At 37.4% G+C, this 21,062-nt stretch overlaps 1 protein-coding gene across 2 annotated transcripts in view; it reads left to right on the top strand.

The window, feature by feature from the left end:
• The window catches only part of LSAMP (limbic system associated membrane protein), a 647,085-nt gene that overhangs the window by 347,174 nt on the left and 278,849 nt on the right, over positions 1-21,062 (top strand). For both annotated transcript variants that reach the window (XM_032631422.1, XM_032631424.1), the window contains exon 2: positions 5,154-5,386. In XM_032631422.1, the coding sequence (XP_032487313.1) occupies positions 5,154-5,386 (233 nt within the window). The remainder of the gene's footprint in view (positions 1-5,153; positions 5,387-21,062) is intronic.

The following is a 21,062-nucleotide window of genomic DNA, read 5'->3' on the forward strand; positions in this document are numbered from 1 at the left end:
CTAACTTACAGACAGGGTACCAGTAGACTTCATTGCAGTGTCTGTGTCATGAACTTATAATTCAAGGGCTTTGCTGGTGGCAATTGAGTGCTTATAAATTAAGAAACATATGCTTATGAAAAAACAGTATTTCACTGTAGATGTTTGACATGTGCTTCCAGATACTTAAACCAAGAGACCAAGGTCTCACTCGGGGTTTTCAACTTCAAACCTGCCAACATTTTAAATGGGATATGTCTTTGTTGTTGGGCTGTCCTTTGCATTGTAGGATGTTTAGCAGCATCCTTGGCCTCTACCCACCAGATGCCAGTAGCAACCTCCCATTTCCAGTTGTGACATTCAAAAAATGTCTTCAGATATTGCCAAATAGCATCTGGAAGTACAGATTGCCCCCAGTTGAGACACCAGTCATCTAACTGTTCTTTCTTAATTGAAGAAACAAATCTCTCACGCATCCAGTTACACTTTCCCCAGTCCTTATAATTAAAAAGTATGAAGATAGATAGCTGGTGAGAAACTAAGCAAAATGTATTTATTTGTTATTCGTGAATAAATACCAGATTATACTCTTAAGAAGCAGAGGAAAGTTTGGATAAATTCTAATACTAACTTGTTCCATTTTTAGCAGCCAGTAATGCTTGTTAAAAATGAGATGTGGGGCTTCCCTGGTGGCGCAGTGGTTGAGAGTCCGCCTGCCGATGCAGGGGACACGGGCTCGTGCCCCGGTCCGGGAAGATCCCACGTGCCGCGGAGCAGCTGGGCCCGTGAGCCATGGCCGCTGAGCCTGCGCGTCCGGAGCCTGTGCTCCGCAACGGGAGAGGCCGCAACAGTGAGAGGCCCGCGCGCCGCAAAAAAAAAATGAGATGTATCTAGTAGCAGTTGAACAGGATTAATATCTGTTAGCTGTGTATCACTTACATCAAGGATGCGCTGTCAGTAAGTATGCGATTAAGCTATCTATTGGTACACACCAAATTTAGCATTTCTTTTAAGCCTTCAATTATATTAACCATTCTGGAAGCATAATCCCCAGACTTAATGCAGTATGAGTGGAATTGTCAATGTACATATTTGTATAAGTGTGCATAATATACTTGGTGTAAAGTACTCACTGAGATCCGATGCTTGGGATGTTTATGGGTGCATTGATTTTTTGTGACCGTTTTATGGATTCAGATATACTGAACAGGGAAGTTAGAAGTCTGTTTGCTTGACTTTCCTGTTATGTTTTTAAAGCTGATTTTTAAAGAAAAATCATAGCTTCATGGTTAAGGTAAGTAACCCACCTGATATTTGTGGGTTCATGATTAAAGTGGGCAACTCACTAAATGTTTATCTAGTGCTTTACACGTCTTTTCACTGTTTTTCATGTGTGATATAGATTAATTCCCAGGAATAATCTTTCTTCACTGGGAAGAATTTTTTCTCTCCTTTGATTTCATGTTAATGTCACACTCAATAATTGTCTTTAAATCTTCCTTATGTGTCTTATAATTTTAATCATTACTTAAGAAAAGTTAAAACGGTTATCACCTATCCTGCACCTATTAGATAATTAACAAATATTTGATAATTGATCTAATAGTAGTTTGTTAAATTCAGTTGATTTATTCCACATTTCAGCGAGTGCCTACTGTGAACACGGTGGGTTATGCTGTTGGCCCCATTAAGGTTCCATAGGTGAATTTTTGAGGGTCACTCTCACTAATAAACTTATGAGGAAAGATAAGTACAGATAACTGATTCAGTGTGGAGTACAAGGGGCTCATAAGAAGGAGCCAAGTAAAAGGATGGGACACTAATCAGAGGAGATTTCCTGGAGAGGTGACACTTTGTATTATATCCCCATGTCCTCAGCTGCCTGCCAGAAATCCCACCTAGAGTGGACGGTCATTCTCTGCCCTCTCCTCTTGGCACCAACACCGACTCTCTTTACCGTGTAGTCCTTTCTAAATCCTGGAATGATTTGCCTACCCTGTGCTCCTGAAGGAAAGCTCGGGATTCTGTTAAATCCAAACAACACATAACAATACAGATTTTAAAAATGTATCTCTTTATCCTTTCCCTGCTTTGGCCAAAGCTGACCTTGAAGATAAAGTCACTAGGTATTTAGTTTTGAACTAGAATGTCTGGTACTGAAGCAGCGTTGTGGGTGAGGGATAATTCATTACCGTGTTACGATGGTGGGGCATGAGAATTCTCATCGACTCCACAGGCATGCCTAATGCGCGTTTAAGCCGCTTACCTTCTAGATGCAAGCTCCTGATGCTTATGGGCCAGTCAGTGCATGCTGGAACCTGGGTCTGCCTTTAGTCATCATTTCCTCATTTTTGAATACCTAGGCAGCTGTGACTACCCTATATGACTGGTTGTTTTCATTTAACAAACAAAAGTGCTACACTTTTGTGTAATTGAGACTATACTTTGACCATCTTTTTTCTTATGTGCACTTCTTATGGTTTAAAATAGTTGCCACCTTAAATCAAGATTTAAACATTTTTAACGTTAAAGTAATTCTGAAATTTTGAGACTTTTTGCTCAGTATGAATGTTCTAGCCATGTTGTAGAAAGATTATTTTCTAGTTTATATAGTTTATACTCTGAACTATTAACTACTTTAAAAAAGAGCCTTTAAATATCTGGAGGAATGGTTTCCTTTTGAAAAATACTACATTGTGCTCTGGTGCTTGGAGTTGGCTAATTGTGTTGAGTTAGCAAAAAGTGTGACTGTATGTGTGTATGTATATATTCTAGGGTACCTTTCACTTATTTGGAAGTAAAAGAGAAATTACAAAAAATAAATATGAATGAAACACAATGTAAAATAAGATGTCATGTAGATTATCACAGCAAAATTTCCACATTACGTATTGTTTTGGTACATGCATTTTTATGGGTCTGACAATTTTGCTGAAATAGTCAATTGCTTCTTTACATAAGATAGTCCTGAACTCTCTCAGAGAATAGCTCCGAATAATGATCTATGTGATAATTACAACTTTTCCAGAGACAAAAATTGCTAAAGTGTCCAAAAGACCCTAAAGATTCAACTTAGAAACTCTACCTTATACTGATAAGGAAATTTGCCCAGTTCATTAGTGGATGCCGTAAGGAGTTGGGACGGGAGGTGGAATATAGGTAACCATATGTCCTATTTCTGCATATATGACACTGTTAGTTTATGTGACAGGCATTTACCAGGGTCTATTTTACAGCAGATTAGTGTTTAGAGGTACCATAATGAATAAGACAAAATCTCTCTTTATTTGATATATAGGCTATATTTATGTAAAATATATTACATTTTTTTCAGGATGAACATGTTAGAGCCTTATTCCAGGCTAACCAGCATTCAAGGTTCACCTCTGTGCACTAGCATACCTAGTTACTGCTGTGTTGTGCTGTGTAGATGGTAAAAAAAATGCAAGGATAAACGTGATAGAAGACTTAAAATGCTTTTACGGAGAGAAATTTCCATTTTCTCAGTAGAAAAGAAAAACGTAGGAGACCTACATCAACAACTTTATTTATGATCTAGAAGAAGACAGCAAATAATCTATGAATTGACTCATAACTGGGTCTAAGTTGAGAAGTGCCGCAGATACCACCAAGGACAGAGACATGATGCCACCAAAGAATAGAAGAGGAAAAGTAAAATTGAGTCTGGAGAGAAGCCGCAAGCATCCGTAAAGTTAGCTTTGCCCTCCTATTTAGAGGAGTTTTAAATTATCAAACATAATTAATCTCAGTAATATCTGCATGGTAGAAAAACACATATTGGAGATACTAAACGATACCTTAATCCACCTATGTTTTTGAAAAGAAATAGGTGGAGAAGAAAAGAAAGACCTTTATATCATGGCACCCAAGTAATTAAATAAAATTCTCATGTTTACTAAAATATGCAATTCGCCCAAAAATAATGGAATAAGAAGGCCTTTTGTACCATGGGTGAGGTATTTTTAAAAGATTCGTCATTTCTCCTTCTTCTAAGAGAGATGAGTTGGCCTCTATGTCTTTACAGTGGTCAGCCCCGTGGATCATGCATCAACTTCCTGTGCATGCATGACTGTTTAGACCTGAGAGGAAACTTGGATTGGACTTGGTTTGGAAAATACAGGGGAACATGGAGTTTTGATTGTTCTGTTGTCATGCTCCTGGCTCCTTCTGTCCATCCCTCATGCCCCAGAGTACTGAGCAGCTGGCTGTGCAGCTGTGAACAGGGTCTGAGATAATCTCCCCGTGAGGCATACATAAATCTTGCCAAAGGGATACAAAGAGAAGTTTTTTGCTTGATTTTTCCATTTCCAGATTCTTGCTAGAATTGAAGGAGTATGGTTTTCTCCATTAAACCCTTTTAGGTTTCTAAAATAAGTAGTTATTCAAATAAATATTTTTTTCCTTCATGTTTCTTGGAATAAGAACTACAAAATTAGTTTTTCCATCCACCATAAAAGATTGAATTCATTCTATTGCGCTAGAAATGCTGGTAGCAAGCTGTCTTGCCAGCAGGCAACCTACTGCCCTCAGCAGATGGAACCAGACTTAGGCAAGATGATACTAGCTTTGATTTTCTTGATACAATTCCTATCTACTTCCCCTTGGACCTGCTCACACGCTTCTCACTCCTGGGAGTGGGCATTCCAAACTTGGAAGGATCAGAAGCAAGTTCTGAAATTCAGTCTAATTCCTACAATGGTGGGGCATAACTTGAATCTACCATCACATAAGCCTTTAGGAAATACTAATGAAAGAATAAATGCAGTTCCAAACTGAGTACATATGCCACATGATCAATTGTCTAATTCTCAAAGTTATTTAAACAAATGGAGTTCTGTGAGAATGACCTTCTCCTAGACAAGAAGAAGATAACCCAGTGGGAAGTCAATATCCGTTTAACTCTATTTTCCTGCATTACTCGTACTGATTATTGCCACACTGGGTATAATATAATGGCATCCATCCATTGGATGGTAATTAGATCTTAAAGGAGAAATAGCGACAGTATTTAGGACTCTAAGAAATGGCATAGCCAGGATTCATCCTGCACATAGTTATTTCTCTTGATTGGCCCTGTTGAATCAAATTGCATGGAGAGTGAATGCAGATCCGTGTATGGCTAAGGCTCTAATGTTGTTATTCTACTTTACCAGGTGTGTTGTAGAAGATAAGAACTCGAAGGTGGCCTGGTTGAACCGTTCTGGCATCATTTTTGCTGGGCACGACAAGTGGTCTCTGGACCCCCGGGTTGAGCTGGAGAAACGCCATTCTCTGGAATACAGCCTCCGAATCCAGAAGGTGGATGTCTACGATGAGGGTTCCTACACTTGCTCAGTGCAGACACAGCATGAGCCCAAGACCTCCCAAGTTTACTTGATCGTGCAAGGTAAGACAAAATAAGAAAAATGTGGTAAAGGAGAGGTGAGGCAGAAAATAATCATAACATACAAATACGCGAATAATCCTTTCTGAAATAAAAGAATACTTCCAAATGCGTTACGGCACTTCAGTATGTATTTTCTCTCCAAAAGGATAGACTTCAAATGAGAGAACTAAGGAGGATATAGAAAGAGAAGTCTTGCCACCGTGAGCCAATATCCTTGGTGAGAATATTTTCTTTTCGCCCTGAGTGTGAAAACACACAGCAAAGGCCACAGCTGTGTCCACAGGGACACAAGAACACACAGACTGCTCAGAACCATGTGAAGTGCACCTTATTATACTGTTAGGTACTGGATGCTTTTGCTGAAGATTTGATTTTTATCTGTCCTCAGTCTAAAGAATATCACTAATTATCTGTTTTAATGATGGTAAATGTTATTTGGAAAAATAAAAATTTCCAGAGGCCTTGACATCCTTTCAGCTGACTAGCTTTCTTTGTAGTTTATACCTCCATTTAATGGCAAGTTATTTGTGAGCAAGTGCAGTGATGGGGATCTGCAAAGTCATCAGGGATAATCTGCTTCCAGATTGGGGTTTCCAAGGGCACATCTGAGTCATGGTTTTACAGGATGAAAATCCTAAATGGCATATGCAAGCCCTCAAACTATAGCTCTCTTGGGTCCCTTTCCCCATAATAGCAGAATGAGAACAAAGCTGATCAGCTGTACAATTTTATTGCAAGTGGAGTCAAACTACCAGCAGTTTCAATGCATCTATCAGGAAGGATCTCAGCACTAACAAATATTAGGGCTGTGTTAATGTATTCTTGATTTACAATTTTATGTAAATTTAATGCAAATTAGGCATGGCCCTAGGGCTCCTGTCAAGATTCCAATGCAGTCAGTTGTATGGCAAAGTTTGACTGTAGCTTCTATTAATGTGTTACGGAATTGATTATTGCAGCATTTAAATCATTGCTCTCCCAACTCCTCTGATTAATAGATTGAAACTGTTTGTTTGCTCTTTAGTTCTTCTCGGTCCTTGTTAAACGTTTCTTGTATTTTCTCCATTCTATTTCCAAGATTTCGGATCATCCTTACTATCATTACTCAGAATTCTTTTTCAGGTCGACTGCCAATTTCCTCTTCATTTGCTAGGTCTGGTGGGTCTTTGCCTTGCTCCTTCATCTGCTGTGTGTCTCTCTGTCTTCTCATTTTGCTTAACTTACTGTGTTTGGGGTCTCCTTTTCGCAGGCTGCAGGTTTGTAGTTCCCGTTGTTTTCGGTGTCTGTCCCCAGTGGCTAAGGTTGGTTCAGTGGGTTGTGTAGGCTTCCTGGTGGAGCGGACTAGTGCCTGTGTTCTGGTGGATGAGGCTGGATCTTGTCTTTATGGTGGGCAGGTCCACGTCTGGTGGTGTATTTTAGGGTGTCTGTGGCCTTATTATGATTTTAGGCAGCCTCTCTGCTAATGGAAACTGGAGCAAAATACATCAGAGACTGTCTGGTGCAGTGGCGGTTTAGTCATGTGAGCGCTATCTTGGTACATTTGCAATGGCTGACAGCTTCATTTTATTGCTTGTAAAAGGCATGTCTAGGGCTTCCCTGGTGGCGCAGTGGTTGAGAGTCAGCCTGCCGATGCAGGGGACACGGGTTCGTGCCCCGGTCCGGGAAGATCCCACATGCCGCAGAGCAACTGGTCCCGTGAACCATGGCCGCTGAGCCTGTGCGTCCGGAGCTTTTGCTCCGCAACGGAAGAGGCCACAACAGTGAGAGGCCCACGTACCACACACACACAAAAAAAGGCATGTCTACTGACTTGGCAAAGTTCCTATCACAGTCAAAGCATAGAATGCTTTCCTTGTAGTTTAGTGGAGAGCACTTGAGTTTCTTAATAAGAGACACCAGGGTTTGGATATCAGGCAGCCCATTTAAGTGTGTAAACATAACTACTGATGTGTACATATGTAAATGGATTAATTTATCAGCTCCCTCAAAACACAAGCACACACACACACACACACATTCACACACACCTCAAAACAAAAGAAGTTCTATCTCATTTAATGGCAGAGGGAAGGGAGATAACTAGTTTACTTAAGGCCCCTTACCTTCACAGGCTTTAATATTATTGGAAAGCTACTAGAGAATGTGTATTGTCCTATATTGAATAACACTGGGCAATCTGAGTATTACATTCCTTGGTTTCTAGATGAGGAAACAGAAGTTAATTAGATTTAGGTTAGTGGCTACAGATCACACAGAGAGTTCAGGGAGTAGTTTGGAGCCAAGCAGACCAGGAATCAAATTTGAAGCACTTTCTACTGGAATGGAAATTTTTTTGCTATGACTTTTTAAGAACTACCAGATTTATATTTGTCTGAGCTCTTAGCGCCAAATGCCCAAAGCCCTTCCTCCTGTTTTCTTATGCATGTAGCACTTTTATAGCTACAAACACAGCCGTCTTTAGAGTTAGAGCTAGAACTAGGTTAGATCATACTGCTTATACCTTCATACCATGTCAGCACAAGTGAAATTAACTTAAATGTAACTTAATATTAAGTTATTAAATTTAACTAAATATTAAGGGATGGAGAAGGACCTATAAAATACCAGGTACTGTTCATTCATTATTTCGTTTGATTCTAATAATATTATTATTAAGTGGGTGTTAATAACTTTATTGTAAATGTGAAAAAGCTTGAAATTCAGAAATCATAAGGAGTGTCCAAGGCTGCCTGTTGGCTTAGGAAAGAGTTTCAAACCCATATCTGTTTGATTCAAGATATTATAGTGTTTTCTTTTTAACCATATTGCTTTAAAAGAAAAAAAGGGTGATAGGTTGTCTCCTCCTTAAGCCTGAGTTAGGAAGGGGGATTTTTTGGACAATTATATGGATTCTGGCATTTGATATTTCATGCCAGATGGCTGATTCGCTTCCCCTTAGGACAGCCAACTTCGTGATTATGTCAGTTGGTCCACCCCTTCATGCTGCTTGTTCACACTGCTTCCTACTCTGTGCCTCAACTCTACGTGTTTTCACCACATCAAAGATGCTGCCATTCTTCTTTCCTCCAATTCCACAGCACCTTCCTTCAGAATATAAGGGTCTTTTGAATTTTTCAAGTTCTTCCTGGCTCACCATACATGGTTTCTGCAACTCCCACTTAACTAGTCATTAAATAAATACTGTATTCTTTTTCTTTGCCCATTGGTGAGGCCACCTTTAGCTCAAAGATGCTGTGAGATATTCCTGCAGTTAAGAAAGCAGGCTTCAAATCTCGGTTTTCCTTCTTGCTACTTAAATAAATTTGGGGGTAAACCACTTGATTTCTCTAAGGCTCCGTTTTGTCCTATGTAAAATAGAGATAAAATTAAAATTTTAAACCCTCCTTAATGAATTGTAAGGATTAAATTACATGATTATGTAAGCCCCTAGCCTAGTGTCTGGAGATCATGAGTTCTCACCCAATAAGATGATGATGGTGATGATGGTGATGGTGATGGTGATGGTGGTGGTGTTGATGTTGATGATGATGATAACCACTGTGAACAACCACGCTGCTGCTGCTGCTGCTTGAGTGTCTCTCTCATGAGGCTCGCTTTTGCCCGAGGTGCTACCCAGAGTCTAACAACTCCTTCCACCCATTGCCTGTTACCCTTGCAGAAGGCTCTTTTAGCTGTTATTCAGGTCCCTGTCCAGGCCATTTTCTTCAGTTGTCCTCTTGCTTAGCATCCAGTCTTTCGCTTTACTTATTTAGGATTTTAAAGGGCTTCTTCTTAGACCAGCATCACCTTTAAGTTTTTAGCTACATTTATTAAGGATGTCCGAGGACAACATGCAGCATGCATCAGCAACACATAGAGGGTTTTTGTAAAATTCCATTTTAGATTTGGTGGCTCTCCCCCATCCCAGAATTTCTGACTAAGTAGCTCTGGGGGTAGGGCCTGATAATTTGCACTTCTAACACATTCCCAGCCGATACTGATGCTGCTGCGGCAGGGACCATACTTAGAGAACCACTACTTTAAAAGAAGTATGTACCTTAAGAATATCTGGGGGAATAATCCTGCATAATTTCATTCAATTTCAGGTAGTGTTAAGTGTTACACCCGCCAATATTCCTAAAACTAATCTTCTTGGGCATGAGACAGGAAAGGTAGATTGATAAATACCTTAACTTTCACGATAACATCTTAGGCCCTCTACGGCTTCTTACCTAGCCTAGTCCCGTGGAAAGAAAATCGCCTGTCCCCAAACTGTTAATTTTCAGGTATCAAAGCTGAAAAAAAAGGTTGAGACATGAAACTTCTCTAGACTTCCAAAATCTCAAATTTATAAATGTTTAGGTGTTTGTCCCCCACGTTTCTCCTGCATCCCATTTCCCCTGGAAGCTTACTTTCCTTTTTACATATTCCCACCACATTAGTGACTTTTCAACATCTCCAATATTTTCTCTCTTATTTTGGTGACTATTTTTCAGAGAGAAAGTAAGTTTTTTTTTCTTTTTATCAGTTCAAGAGGATCATTACACACAAAGTAACCTGTGTTGAAATAAATATGCTGCATGGTCCGCTAAACTCAATCTTTAGCTGAATGACATCTCCAAACATCTGCCTCACGAGGAACACAGGTGAAAGTTCTGCATCAGCAAATACGCATCAGCAAATACACAAATCAATAATGACCTTTGGGATCACTTGTGATTAGTGATAGTAACTGTTGCATCTGTGGAAGCCAAGTCTATTCAAATATACACATTCATTTGAGATACTTAATAAGTGATGAGACCCATTTCTAAAGTCAGATATTTTGGTTCCTACACCACCTCCTTTACAGATTCTAAACTCAAAGACTGAGAAAACATTACCCTTAACTTCAATAAAATAAACAGATTCCTCTGGCATCTTTCCCATTAATAATGTCCATTTCTTCTCCATAGGTTACCCTCCAATGATGGCCTTTTTTTTCTGATCATGCCACAGATGGAGGCACTTGTGTTAAGGCAATATTTCTTTTCATCTGATCCTTACATAAACTGCAAAAAAAGTCAACAGTTTGGTGTATTATACTTTTCAAAATGCCGATTCCTGAGAACCACTTTCAGAACAATTGAATCAGAAGCCTTAGGAATGCAGCCAGAATTTGTGAATACATTATGCTCTGCAAGCGATTCAGATACACGTGGAAAAACCAAGAACTACTGTTCTAGAAATCTAAGCAATCAATGACGGATTTGATGCTGCCTGCCTGCTCATTTTCCCATATGACATGGCATCAAATTATATCTAAAACTCTGCAAAGCAGGTACTAGGGCCTTGTAATAGAAGAATTAAAAGTAAAATAAAATAAACCTGTGTACTCATTGAAAACAGAGATTAATCTCAGCTTCCTGAGCCCTGGGGGAAGTGGCTCCAATATTCTTTTTACCTGTAACAATAAGAATCTCCATGTGTGGAGGTCCCTTAAAACACTAAAAATAGAATTACCATACGACCCAGCAATCCCACTACTGGGCATATACCCTGAGAAAACCATAATTCAAAAAGAGTCATGTACCAAAATGTTCATTGCAGCTCTATTTACAATAGCCAGGACATGGAAGCAACCTAAGTGCCCATCGACAGATGAATGGATAAAGAAGATGTGGCACATATATATATGCAATGGAATATTACTCAGCCATAAAAAGAAACGAAATTGAGTTATTTGTAGTGAGGTGGATGGACCTAGAGTCTGTCATACAGAGTGAAGTAAGTCAGAAAGAGAAAAACAAATACCATATGCTAACACATATATATGGAATCTAAAAAAAAAAAAAAAGGTTCTGAAGAACCTAGGGACAGGACAGGAATAAAGACGCAGATGTAGAGAATGGACTTGAGGATATGGGAAGGGGGAAGGGTAAGCTGTGACAAAGTGAGAGAGTGGCATGGACATATATACACTACCAAACGTAAAACAGACAGCTAGTGGGAAGCAACCACATAGCACAGGGAGATCAGCTCGGTGCTTTGTGACCACCTAGAGGAGTGGGATAGAGAGGGTGAGAGGGAGACGCAAGAGGTAGGAGATATGGGGATATATGTATATTTATAGCTGATTCACTTTGTTATAAAGCAGAAGCTAACACATCATTGTAGAGCAATTATACTCCACTAAAGATGTTAAAAAAATAAATAAATGGTAGAATTCACCTGTTGGGGGAAAAAGAATCTCCATGTGTATGTGAATACAGTGGGCATCCTGTCATGATGATATTTTTTTTAATGTGAGTCTTATTTTTAAATATCTCATTTACCATACCTTACAACATTTATCATATTTTCAATTTATTTATTATATTGTTCTTGAGTCTGGTACCCATACTAGAGTGGTAATTTCCATGTTGAGTCTTTTGCTCTCTTTTAATGCTATTCTAATTTGGTTAACAATTGTTTTCAAAACGGCCTAACCTGCATATACTAAAATTGGAGATAATTTTTTCAAAGCGTTTTGGAGTTTTTGAAATGCATTTCTTAGTTAATAGTTAAATTTCACTATAATATTAAATAGACTCCCAGAAATTTTTCTCATCACTATGACTCAAATCACACACATGGATTGTGAGAATCTCTCCGTTGCTTGTAGGGAACTGTATTGCATAATTACCTTAATTAAACCAATATAACTATGGGAAAAAATATGAAAGTCGACTCGTAAGACCAGACACGACACATTAGGTCTTTCTTTTCAAATTCCGACACTTAAAACACCACATTTCCTGTATCTCTTTAATCCTGTAATATTCATATTGGCTTACAGTTGTCTGTAGATTCCTTCTTAATTTAATAATTGAAAATTCAAATGTTATGAAACATTTAATTTTTTCATGATTACTAGTCTAGAACTTACTGTTTCTAAGATTTAAATTCTTGGGTGCATTTTATAATCCTAATTCTGACCAAAATCTACTACCCAGAACTCCAAGCAGCTGTCCTTTTAATCTCTTTCTTCTTTCCTTCTTTCATAATTTCCTTTGTTCTCCCTTCCCTTCCATCCTTCTTCTTTTCCTTCCTTAATTAGCATCATGTTGCATTGATTATTTTTTCAATAACTTGACATTGCCTACAAAATTTCATACCAAATGTTTGCCACTGCATTCAACTTAGCCTGGAGCTCTATACGTGTTTTAAACGTTCTAATGAAATAAAGAATTCAAAACCTTCTTTAGTTAGATTTTATCTGAGGGTTAATTCTGTTGATTATTGAGAATCTTACTGATTACCTGGAATTTTCATTTGGATTTTACGTGCTGAAGTCTACTAATTTTCCTGCTCTTCAGCTTAATTTTTCAGACAGTAGCCTCTTGATTGGCTGTTAATAGGTCAGGTTCAGACTTTAAGGACATCACTATCCACATCAGCAATCAGACAGCCGATGTAATGGGAAGAAGTGAAACTTTGCGGCTAAAATATTTGAGAATATTACCTCATGTAGTTTTAATTTGATAATTTGATAGTCCTCCTGTAGGAAGGACTTCAAGTCTTGTCTAAATCAAGCCCACCCACTCATAATTAATTGCAGTCTCCAAGCTCTGTATATGTATGTATCTGCAGTCCACCTTTTAGTTATTAAAATAAATCCACTATTAACATCCATATACTTTCTGCTCTAACCTACATTTTGTCTTTCTTGAAGATGAGAAAAATAAGAGAAGACAGACAAAGTTATTTTAGTACCCAGAGCTGGCTCAGTGTAAAAACACAGACTCCGTGAATGGAAGACACAGACCAATGAATGTTCAGCTGCATTCAAAGATTCAGTATATTCTTGAATCATTACACCAATAAGGATTTTAATACTTTCTGGTCAGAATTTTGATGGTGATTAGGAAGAATTTGGGAGTAGGCATTTATTCTGTATTGGATCTGCATCTGCTAGATAGTTGAGCTACATCCAGTCTATGCCACAGTTATTTTTACTTATATTTACATGATATCTATGTGGCTACTCACAGATGTGCTAGTTTTTACACAGACATTTTACCTATTAAGATAAGGAAAGCTACTCTTTCAAATATTTTCAAATAGTACTGTAAGCTACCATAAATTATCATCATCTATAGCATTTATGTTTGCTATACATTACCAAAAGGAACCCCCCCAAAACAAAAAGCAAAACAAAAAACTCCATGTACTCTTAAAAATCTTAAAGGCAATTTTTTGAATTCATATATCTAAAAGTCAAGAAAGATGGCATATATATATATTTTTTCAATATACTGGTACTTTCATCATTTTCAGTTTGCTATAAAGAGGTAACATATTTTTGGACAATGAGATGATTTTTCTTTAAAATTTGTCAAATCCTAGGTCTGCCTCAGTGACAGATAAAATATGCAAAAGACAATAAGTCCCCCTTCCTTCTTTTTGGTGAAAAAACTATTATGCAAGCTGGAGTACAGTGGGAAAGCAGCCCCAACCTGCACCAGGATCTATCCAAGGAGGGTTTCTAGGGGATACAACCACTACAGTGCCCAGGGACCACAAAAGAAGGGCATCTGAGTGGGGAGGCAGTCGTGGAGGGCTAGGACCTTGGCTACATTTAAGAGAGTTGAGCAAGTTAGTAAATATATTGAGGATAATGATAACCGGTTTCTTATTATTGGAGAAAAGAAGTATAAATGTGGAAAAGGGAAAGCTAAAATGAGCCCTGTGGTGTTGGATTGAAACTGGAGTTATAAGTGTTTATTCATTGAATTTTAATAGAAGATGGATACCTAGAAAGAAAGAAATATAGATTAAATGTGTATGTATATTTCCTAGCTTCACACATTGAGAGCACTTACACACTAGTAGCAATGAGCATACCTATCCTCCAGATGTTGGTTTTAAAATATCACTTTCTACGAAAAGGAACAAGTGCTACTAGAAGAGATAGATGATTCCAGGGCTGGGGTGAGGAAGGAACAATGTGAGTTTGGAGCATCCTTTGTGCCAGAAAGTAAGGTAGTCCTCAAAGAAAAATAAGGTATGTCCAGAGTACACAGAAACCAACTTGAAATGGACTTCCACTGACCAATTCGGGGACAATTTGGGTATTGAAATAAATGATAGCAATACATTATAATATTGATAGTAATAGAAATTAAACGATAGTTACTAAATAAAGAGAATATAAAACTCTTCCTTATAATAGAATTTCAACTAATAAATGTAGAAGGAATGATGGAATTGAAAATTATTTGGCAATAATTGCAGAAATAATTCATTCAGGCAAGAAACATCAATGGATTCTAAAACTAGTAGGTAAAAGTGAAATGAGGACTGAGATTTTTACATAATCTCTAAGTAGCTCCCCACAAAGTATTCATTACAAATTGCAAAGGGAAAAAAAGAATTAAAGAGGCTAAAATGTAGAGAAATCTAGCTGACATCAAAGTTAACATTACAAGTAATGGGACAAATTGGCATCATGTGCCAAATGATAGGATACGATGAGCAGAATACAGCATCACTTCTGTGATATTTCTATCAAAACCTGAGTCTAAGCATAAGAAAACATTGGGCACACCCAAATGGAAGGACGTTCTATAGAAAGACTGGCCTGTAATCTTCATAAATGTCAAGGTCATGAAATTCAGAAGAGACAGAAGAAATGCCCTAGTTTATCATAATATGATACTGGATATAATATGTTATCTTAAACTGGATCATTTTGCTAGGAAAGACTTTATTGGGACAATTGAGAAAACTTGAACAGAGCCTCTGGGTGAAGAGTATATGGGACTTTGTATTGATCCTGTAATTTTTCTGCAAATTTGAAATAAATTTAAAATAAAACTAAAAACAGACACAGTAATAGTTAAGGTGAGTATCAGGATTAAATATTAGTGAATAAAATTCAAAATTATATTAAATATTATCTAATCAAGCAGGATTTTTTCTAAGCATAATTCCTTATAAAGAAATATATGAATAAAATATATTACATCAAACAAAGGAGAAAAATCATGAGATAATCCCAATAACCAACAAAAATGCATATGATATAATTCAACCAGTCTCTATTCTCGATTTTATTAAATACTCACAAATTTCGTGAACTAATTATAGAGGATGTCTTTTTTTATTTCTTTTTGCGGTACGCGGGCCTCTCACTGTTGTGGCCTCTCCCGTTGCGGAGCACAGGCTCCGGACGCGCAGGCTCAGCGGCCTTGGCTCATGGGCCCAGCCGCTCCGCGGCATGTGGGATCTTCCCGGACCGGGGCACGAAACCGTGTCCCCTGCATCGGCAGGTGGACTCTCAACCACTGCGCCACCAGGGAAGCCCCGAGAATGTCTTTTTTAACATGGGAAAAAGATGGGTAGCCTCAACAGCAATTAATTCAGGAATAAGGCAGGAATACCAACAATCATTATTATTATTTAACATTATTCTGGAGGTTCTGCTTAATGCAATGGGACAAGAAAATAAAAAGATTTAGTTGTAACTAACACAACATTGTAAAGCAACCATATTCCAATAAAACTTAATTTAAAAAAATAAAATAAAGCTAATCTGCAGAAAGAATATAAAAAGATTTAGTTGTGGGAAAGGAGAAAAGAAACTTAACTATTTTTCCAGCTAAAGTGATTACTAACTTAAGAAAACACTCATAAATTAATGACCAAAAATATTAGCACTAATAGCAGTTTGATAAGTTGTACAGTTATCTGAAGAAACATGTAAAATCAATAGTTTTTATATTTGCTTATAATAAGCACTTACAAAATATACTATAAAATGCCCATTTAGAAAGCTTTAATGGTATAAAGCATTTAAGAATAAATTAAATAAACAATATGGAGAACCTAAAAGCAGAGATTGATATCACTTTACTTGGCAGGAAAGGGCTTTTTTTGTTTCTTTTTTTTTTGTTTTTTGGTTTGTTTTGTTTTTGTTGTTGCTTTAATGGAAAGAAAATACTTCATTCTTGAATGGCAGCACAAATAATATGAAGACAACAATTTTCCCCCAGATAAATATAATTGTTTTTATATATCTAAAAATTACTTTGAGGGATTTTTGATTGAAATTATGCTAAGTTTATCAAATTAATTATAAAGAATAAGTGAGCATAAATAGCCAATACACTTTTTAAAATTGTTTTATTGGGGGCAGGAAGACTTCTAACCTACTTCTAGGTACTAACAGATTTTGTAAAGCTAAACTTATCAAAAGCTGTGTATTTTTGATTTAAGAATGACCAAGTCTGTGGATATAAATGAAATGCATAAAACACTACCACATATACCATACATTAGATCCAGGTTTTTTTTAAATCATGGAGAAAGTGTGATTATTCAACAGATGGTTTTGAATAATTAAAGAAAAAATAAAATTATATTTTTACTGAACAACCATTCATGTAAATTAATACCAGATCCCTTAAAGATTTAAAAACAGAAAATAAAGGAAAAGGAAAACTGACACTTTTATAACTCCCTGTTGAGAGTGTAAATTAGTGGAAACTTTGCATAGGGGAATGGAGGGATGTCTGTCAAATAAAGGAAAAGCCTAAAAGAGCCATCAATAAATATGTATCTGAACAGAGTGAGGAAAGCTTTCTCAACATAAAAACAAGTAAAAAAAAGCATAAAGAAAAAATAAATAAATACATATATAAATATCTAAAATTAAGAGGAGGGGTAAAGCAATTTAAAAACAAAATATGTAACAGATAAAACCTTAATGTCATTGGTATATGAATAGATTTCAACAGATCAATAAAGAGGAAAAAAAATCAATATGGAAAATATGACTAAAATTTGTTGAAGGACATAAATAGGCAATTTACAAAAGGATCCTTGAAAATAGCAAACATCTGGAAAACCTCACTAATAATCAAGGAAATGTAAAGTAAGACAGTAATAAATTATTATTTTTAAACCAATAATATTGGGAAAGTGTTAATAGAATGTGGCTAACCAGAATTAGCAAGTCAGTAGGAAAACTGACACTTTTATATTTACCTGTTGAGATTGTAAATTAGTAGAAACTTTGCTAGGGTAATGTAGTGATGTCTATCAAAATTTTTAACTATATTTGTATCATTTGACCTAGTAATTCCATATCCGTGAATGTGTAGAAAGAAAATCCTCTGAAACACAAACACGGATTTTTGTACAAAGTGGTCATCACAGAACTATTTGGTTGGCCAAAAAGTTCGTTTGGGATTGCCATGTTATGGAAAACCCAAACGAACTTTTTGGCCAACCCAATATTTTAAAATAAATTCTGGAAAACACCTGAAATACTCAGATTAAGGAATGAGGAAGTAAAATTGGGGTCATTTCATAAGAAGAAACACTATCATAATGGACATGAGAATGACTGCCCAACATTCAAACCTCTTCCCTGTGATTAGGAATTTCCCTCCTTTCAGTACTGTTGGAATGCAGACATTACCACCCAGAGTAAAAACTGAAATGAAATTCAAATACCCTCAAAACAGGGGCTTGGTAATGAGATCCAGGCCTTGAAACTCCACTGCACCTGCCCCAGGCTCAGAATTATTAATAGACATTATTGATACAAGAAACGCAGGACCAAAGAGAATCTGTTTAGGCAATTGGTGGCATCCACAGTGAGTTTATCTAGGAATGGCCATATCACTAATGTTTCACTAAGGCCTGGATCTAGGGCCATGTTGGTGGTGGTGAGAGCTGTGTCACCTCATGTTTACATTCACCAGCAGTCATGCCCCCGGCCCCATAAAACTTTTTGGGCATGATTCTGGTTTCGCACACTTCCGAGTTGCAATGACAGGCACAAGACAGCCAGAGGTGTTTTCTGTTTTTTCCAACTAAAAATTCTGATTTATGCATCTAAGCAGCTATTAACTATCATACTTTATAAGACATGATTTATAAAACATTTTATTATACAATAAACATATTTGCAATGTATGGTTAATTGAAGTGGCAGGTTACAAAACAGTATAATCTATAACCTCAGTTTTATAAACTATAATAAATATACAACTGCATATGCATTCATACATCCATTGGAAAAGAAGATAGAATGAAATATACCAAAATAGTTTTTACATTAATTTTTCGAATGTTGTTTTTTTTTTGCTGTACATGGGCCTCTCACTGTTGTGGCCTCTCCCGTTGCGGAGCACAGGCTCCGGACGCGTAGGCTCAGCGGCCATGGCTCATGGGCCCAGCCGCTCCGCGGCATGTGGGATCTTCCCGGACCGGGGCACGAACCCGTGTCCCCTGCATCGGCAGGCGGACTCTCGACCACTGCGCCACCAGGGAAGCCCTCGAATGTTGTTTTTATAGGTAAAATTATATTATTTAGTTTTCAAATTTTATTGTGTGAGTACATGCATTATATCTGGAAAATCGTTATATAATAAATTAAAATAATAAATTCATGATTATTGGAAGGACAGGCTTTCATAAAATTTTTTAGAGAGCAAAATTTCTCTTCGGCAACTTCTGGTGCCATTTTATTTTCCTTTTTATTTATTTTTTCTCCTTCAACCCTCCATTATTCTCTCACCTAAGTGTTCTTCAATCTTTTCTTTTTTCTATGGTGGAAGCAGTCGTAAAATCATTATTCTAAAATGATAAGGCCTTAATTTCTTACACCTTGCAAAGATATATTCTGTCTAAAAGAGATACAAAGATAATGCTACACACACACACACACACACACACCAATTACAAAGTGTTGGGGAGGAGGAAAAAAGACAGATTTTGTGTGAGAAGGACTTTGTCAATTTCCTCAGATCAAGAAAGTTGTAGCATAAACATTTTCCTGCATAAAATTTCTAAGTCCCATCCTGATTTCAAAACAAAACATAACAAAAACAAAACAAAACAAAACAAAAACCCTTCTATCTGGATTTCCTGGATGCCACTTTAATGGTGTACTTGTTTCATTTTCCTGTTTCCCCAGGCTGGAGTCCACAGTCTGGCATTTCGGTGGCCTCCTTACTGGCACCCTAAATTCCAGTCTATTTGATCTTATCTTGTCTTAACCTCTCCAGCCCCTACTGATGAGTAACTTCCATATTCCTTTTCTCCCTCTCATCTAAAGGTGTATAGGAAATGGGATGTTATAACATTTAATTGAGTATGCTACAAAGTCACGCTAACCTCAGCTGATTCTTCATGTTTTTTGGAAATCCTTCCATACATTACTTGCTGATTTTCAACTCAATTGCTTAAAACAGCTTTTCCTAGTCTTCTCATTTTGTATTTATGACCTCCCACTGCCCCTGCTTTTTAAAGAGCCAGTCTTCTTCTGTCATTCTCTTTGACTTCTAGTTAGGCACACTACCAAGGATTCTCTTTTTTCTTGCAATTTCTTTCCTCCTTATTTCCTGAAATAATGCCCTATTCTAGTGTTCCTTCTGTCTCTCAGACTATGTCATCTTGAAATCCTCTAGGTGTATGATCTTCATATTTCTGTATGTTTCACGAGAGCTATGCTTGCTTCTTCTTCATTTCCGCATTTTGTCCATCAATGACCTCATCTTTGATGTGACACCTGTATAGTTTGATTCCATTAACAGCCTTGCCCTTTTTGTGGGGGAGGGAAATCCTACTGTAGAAATACTTTGTAAATGTTTCTTTCTCTCTTCGTATTTATTGTGTTCAAGTCAAAATTAATCTTTCCCCCAAAGCATCTTCTCCTCTTCCTTCTGATTTCCTCATTTCTGATGATGGCATACTTGATCTCCCTGAAAACAGGGCTATTTCTAACTTCTCCATCCCCGTCTATCTCTTCCATTCAATCAGTCACACATTTTGTGAATCATGTTTTCTTACCTTCTCTAATTTAGCCCATCATTACCTCTTTCCTATAATTTTTTTTCAAGAAAAGTTGTACCTCTTGCTCCCACTTTTCTGTATTCTAAATTGTCCTATCACTTCTAGATATCTGTGAAATATAGCCCTGATATTAACATTCCTCATCTCAAAATCTTTCAGCTTCTCACAGCTGCACACAGAATAGTCTAGCCCGGAATGATTTTTCCCAACGTATTATTCCAAACCAATTTCTCCCTATGTGCGTATTCGATCCCTGGACAATCAAGCTCTTCCCCAAAGTTGTGAAAGTAGAGTTAGGCAGGCATGGAATGTGAGAAGGGGTATTCCAGGCAGAATTAGGGCATATGGCCAATGAGCTGGACCATGGTGAGTAAAGAGGGATGGGAAACAAGGAGACAGCAAAGTTACATGGAGCCTTGCAGGTACGCTAGGGCTTTTGTTTTCCTTTGTTTGGGGCAGGGAAATGTGTGGATATTCCAAGTGTGATAGAAATCAATTGAAGATTTTAAGCTAGAGAATAACATGTTCCCAAAGAGGTGTTAAAAATCACCGTGTGCCCTCTATGTGGAGTGGTTTCTACAGATCATGGCTCATTTGAGCTTACCATCCACAGGCAAGCTCTCTCTTCTCTAACACTAGAAGTACTTTATTTCTCTTCGAACACATATCGCATTTCACTTTATAACATGGCTATTTGAATATACATCTTATCTTCCACCATTCACAGACTGTGCTTTGTTTCTCTTTGAAACCACATAGAACTTCAGAAAACAGAAGGTTCAGAAAGTACTGGATGATGGATTAATGGTCTTACTTTCTAACAGAAACATCCAGGTTCACAGGGGAATAACGTCCCCGTTCACACTGGATG

The sequence above is a fragment of the Phocoena sinus genome, chromosome 4, assembly GCF_008692025.1.
Source record: "Phocoena sinus isolate mPhoSin1 chromosome 4, mPhoSin1.pri, whole genome shotgun sequence".
Taxonomy (NCBI): domain Eukaryota; kingdom Metazoa; phylum Chordata; class Mammalia; order Artiodactyla; family Phocoenidae; genus Phocoena; species Phocoena sinus.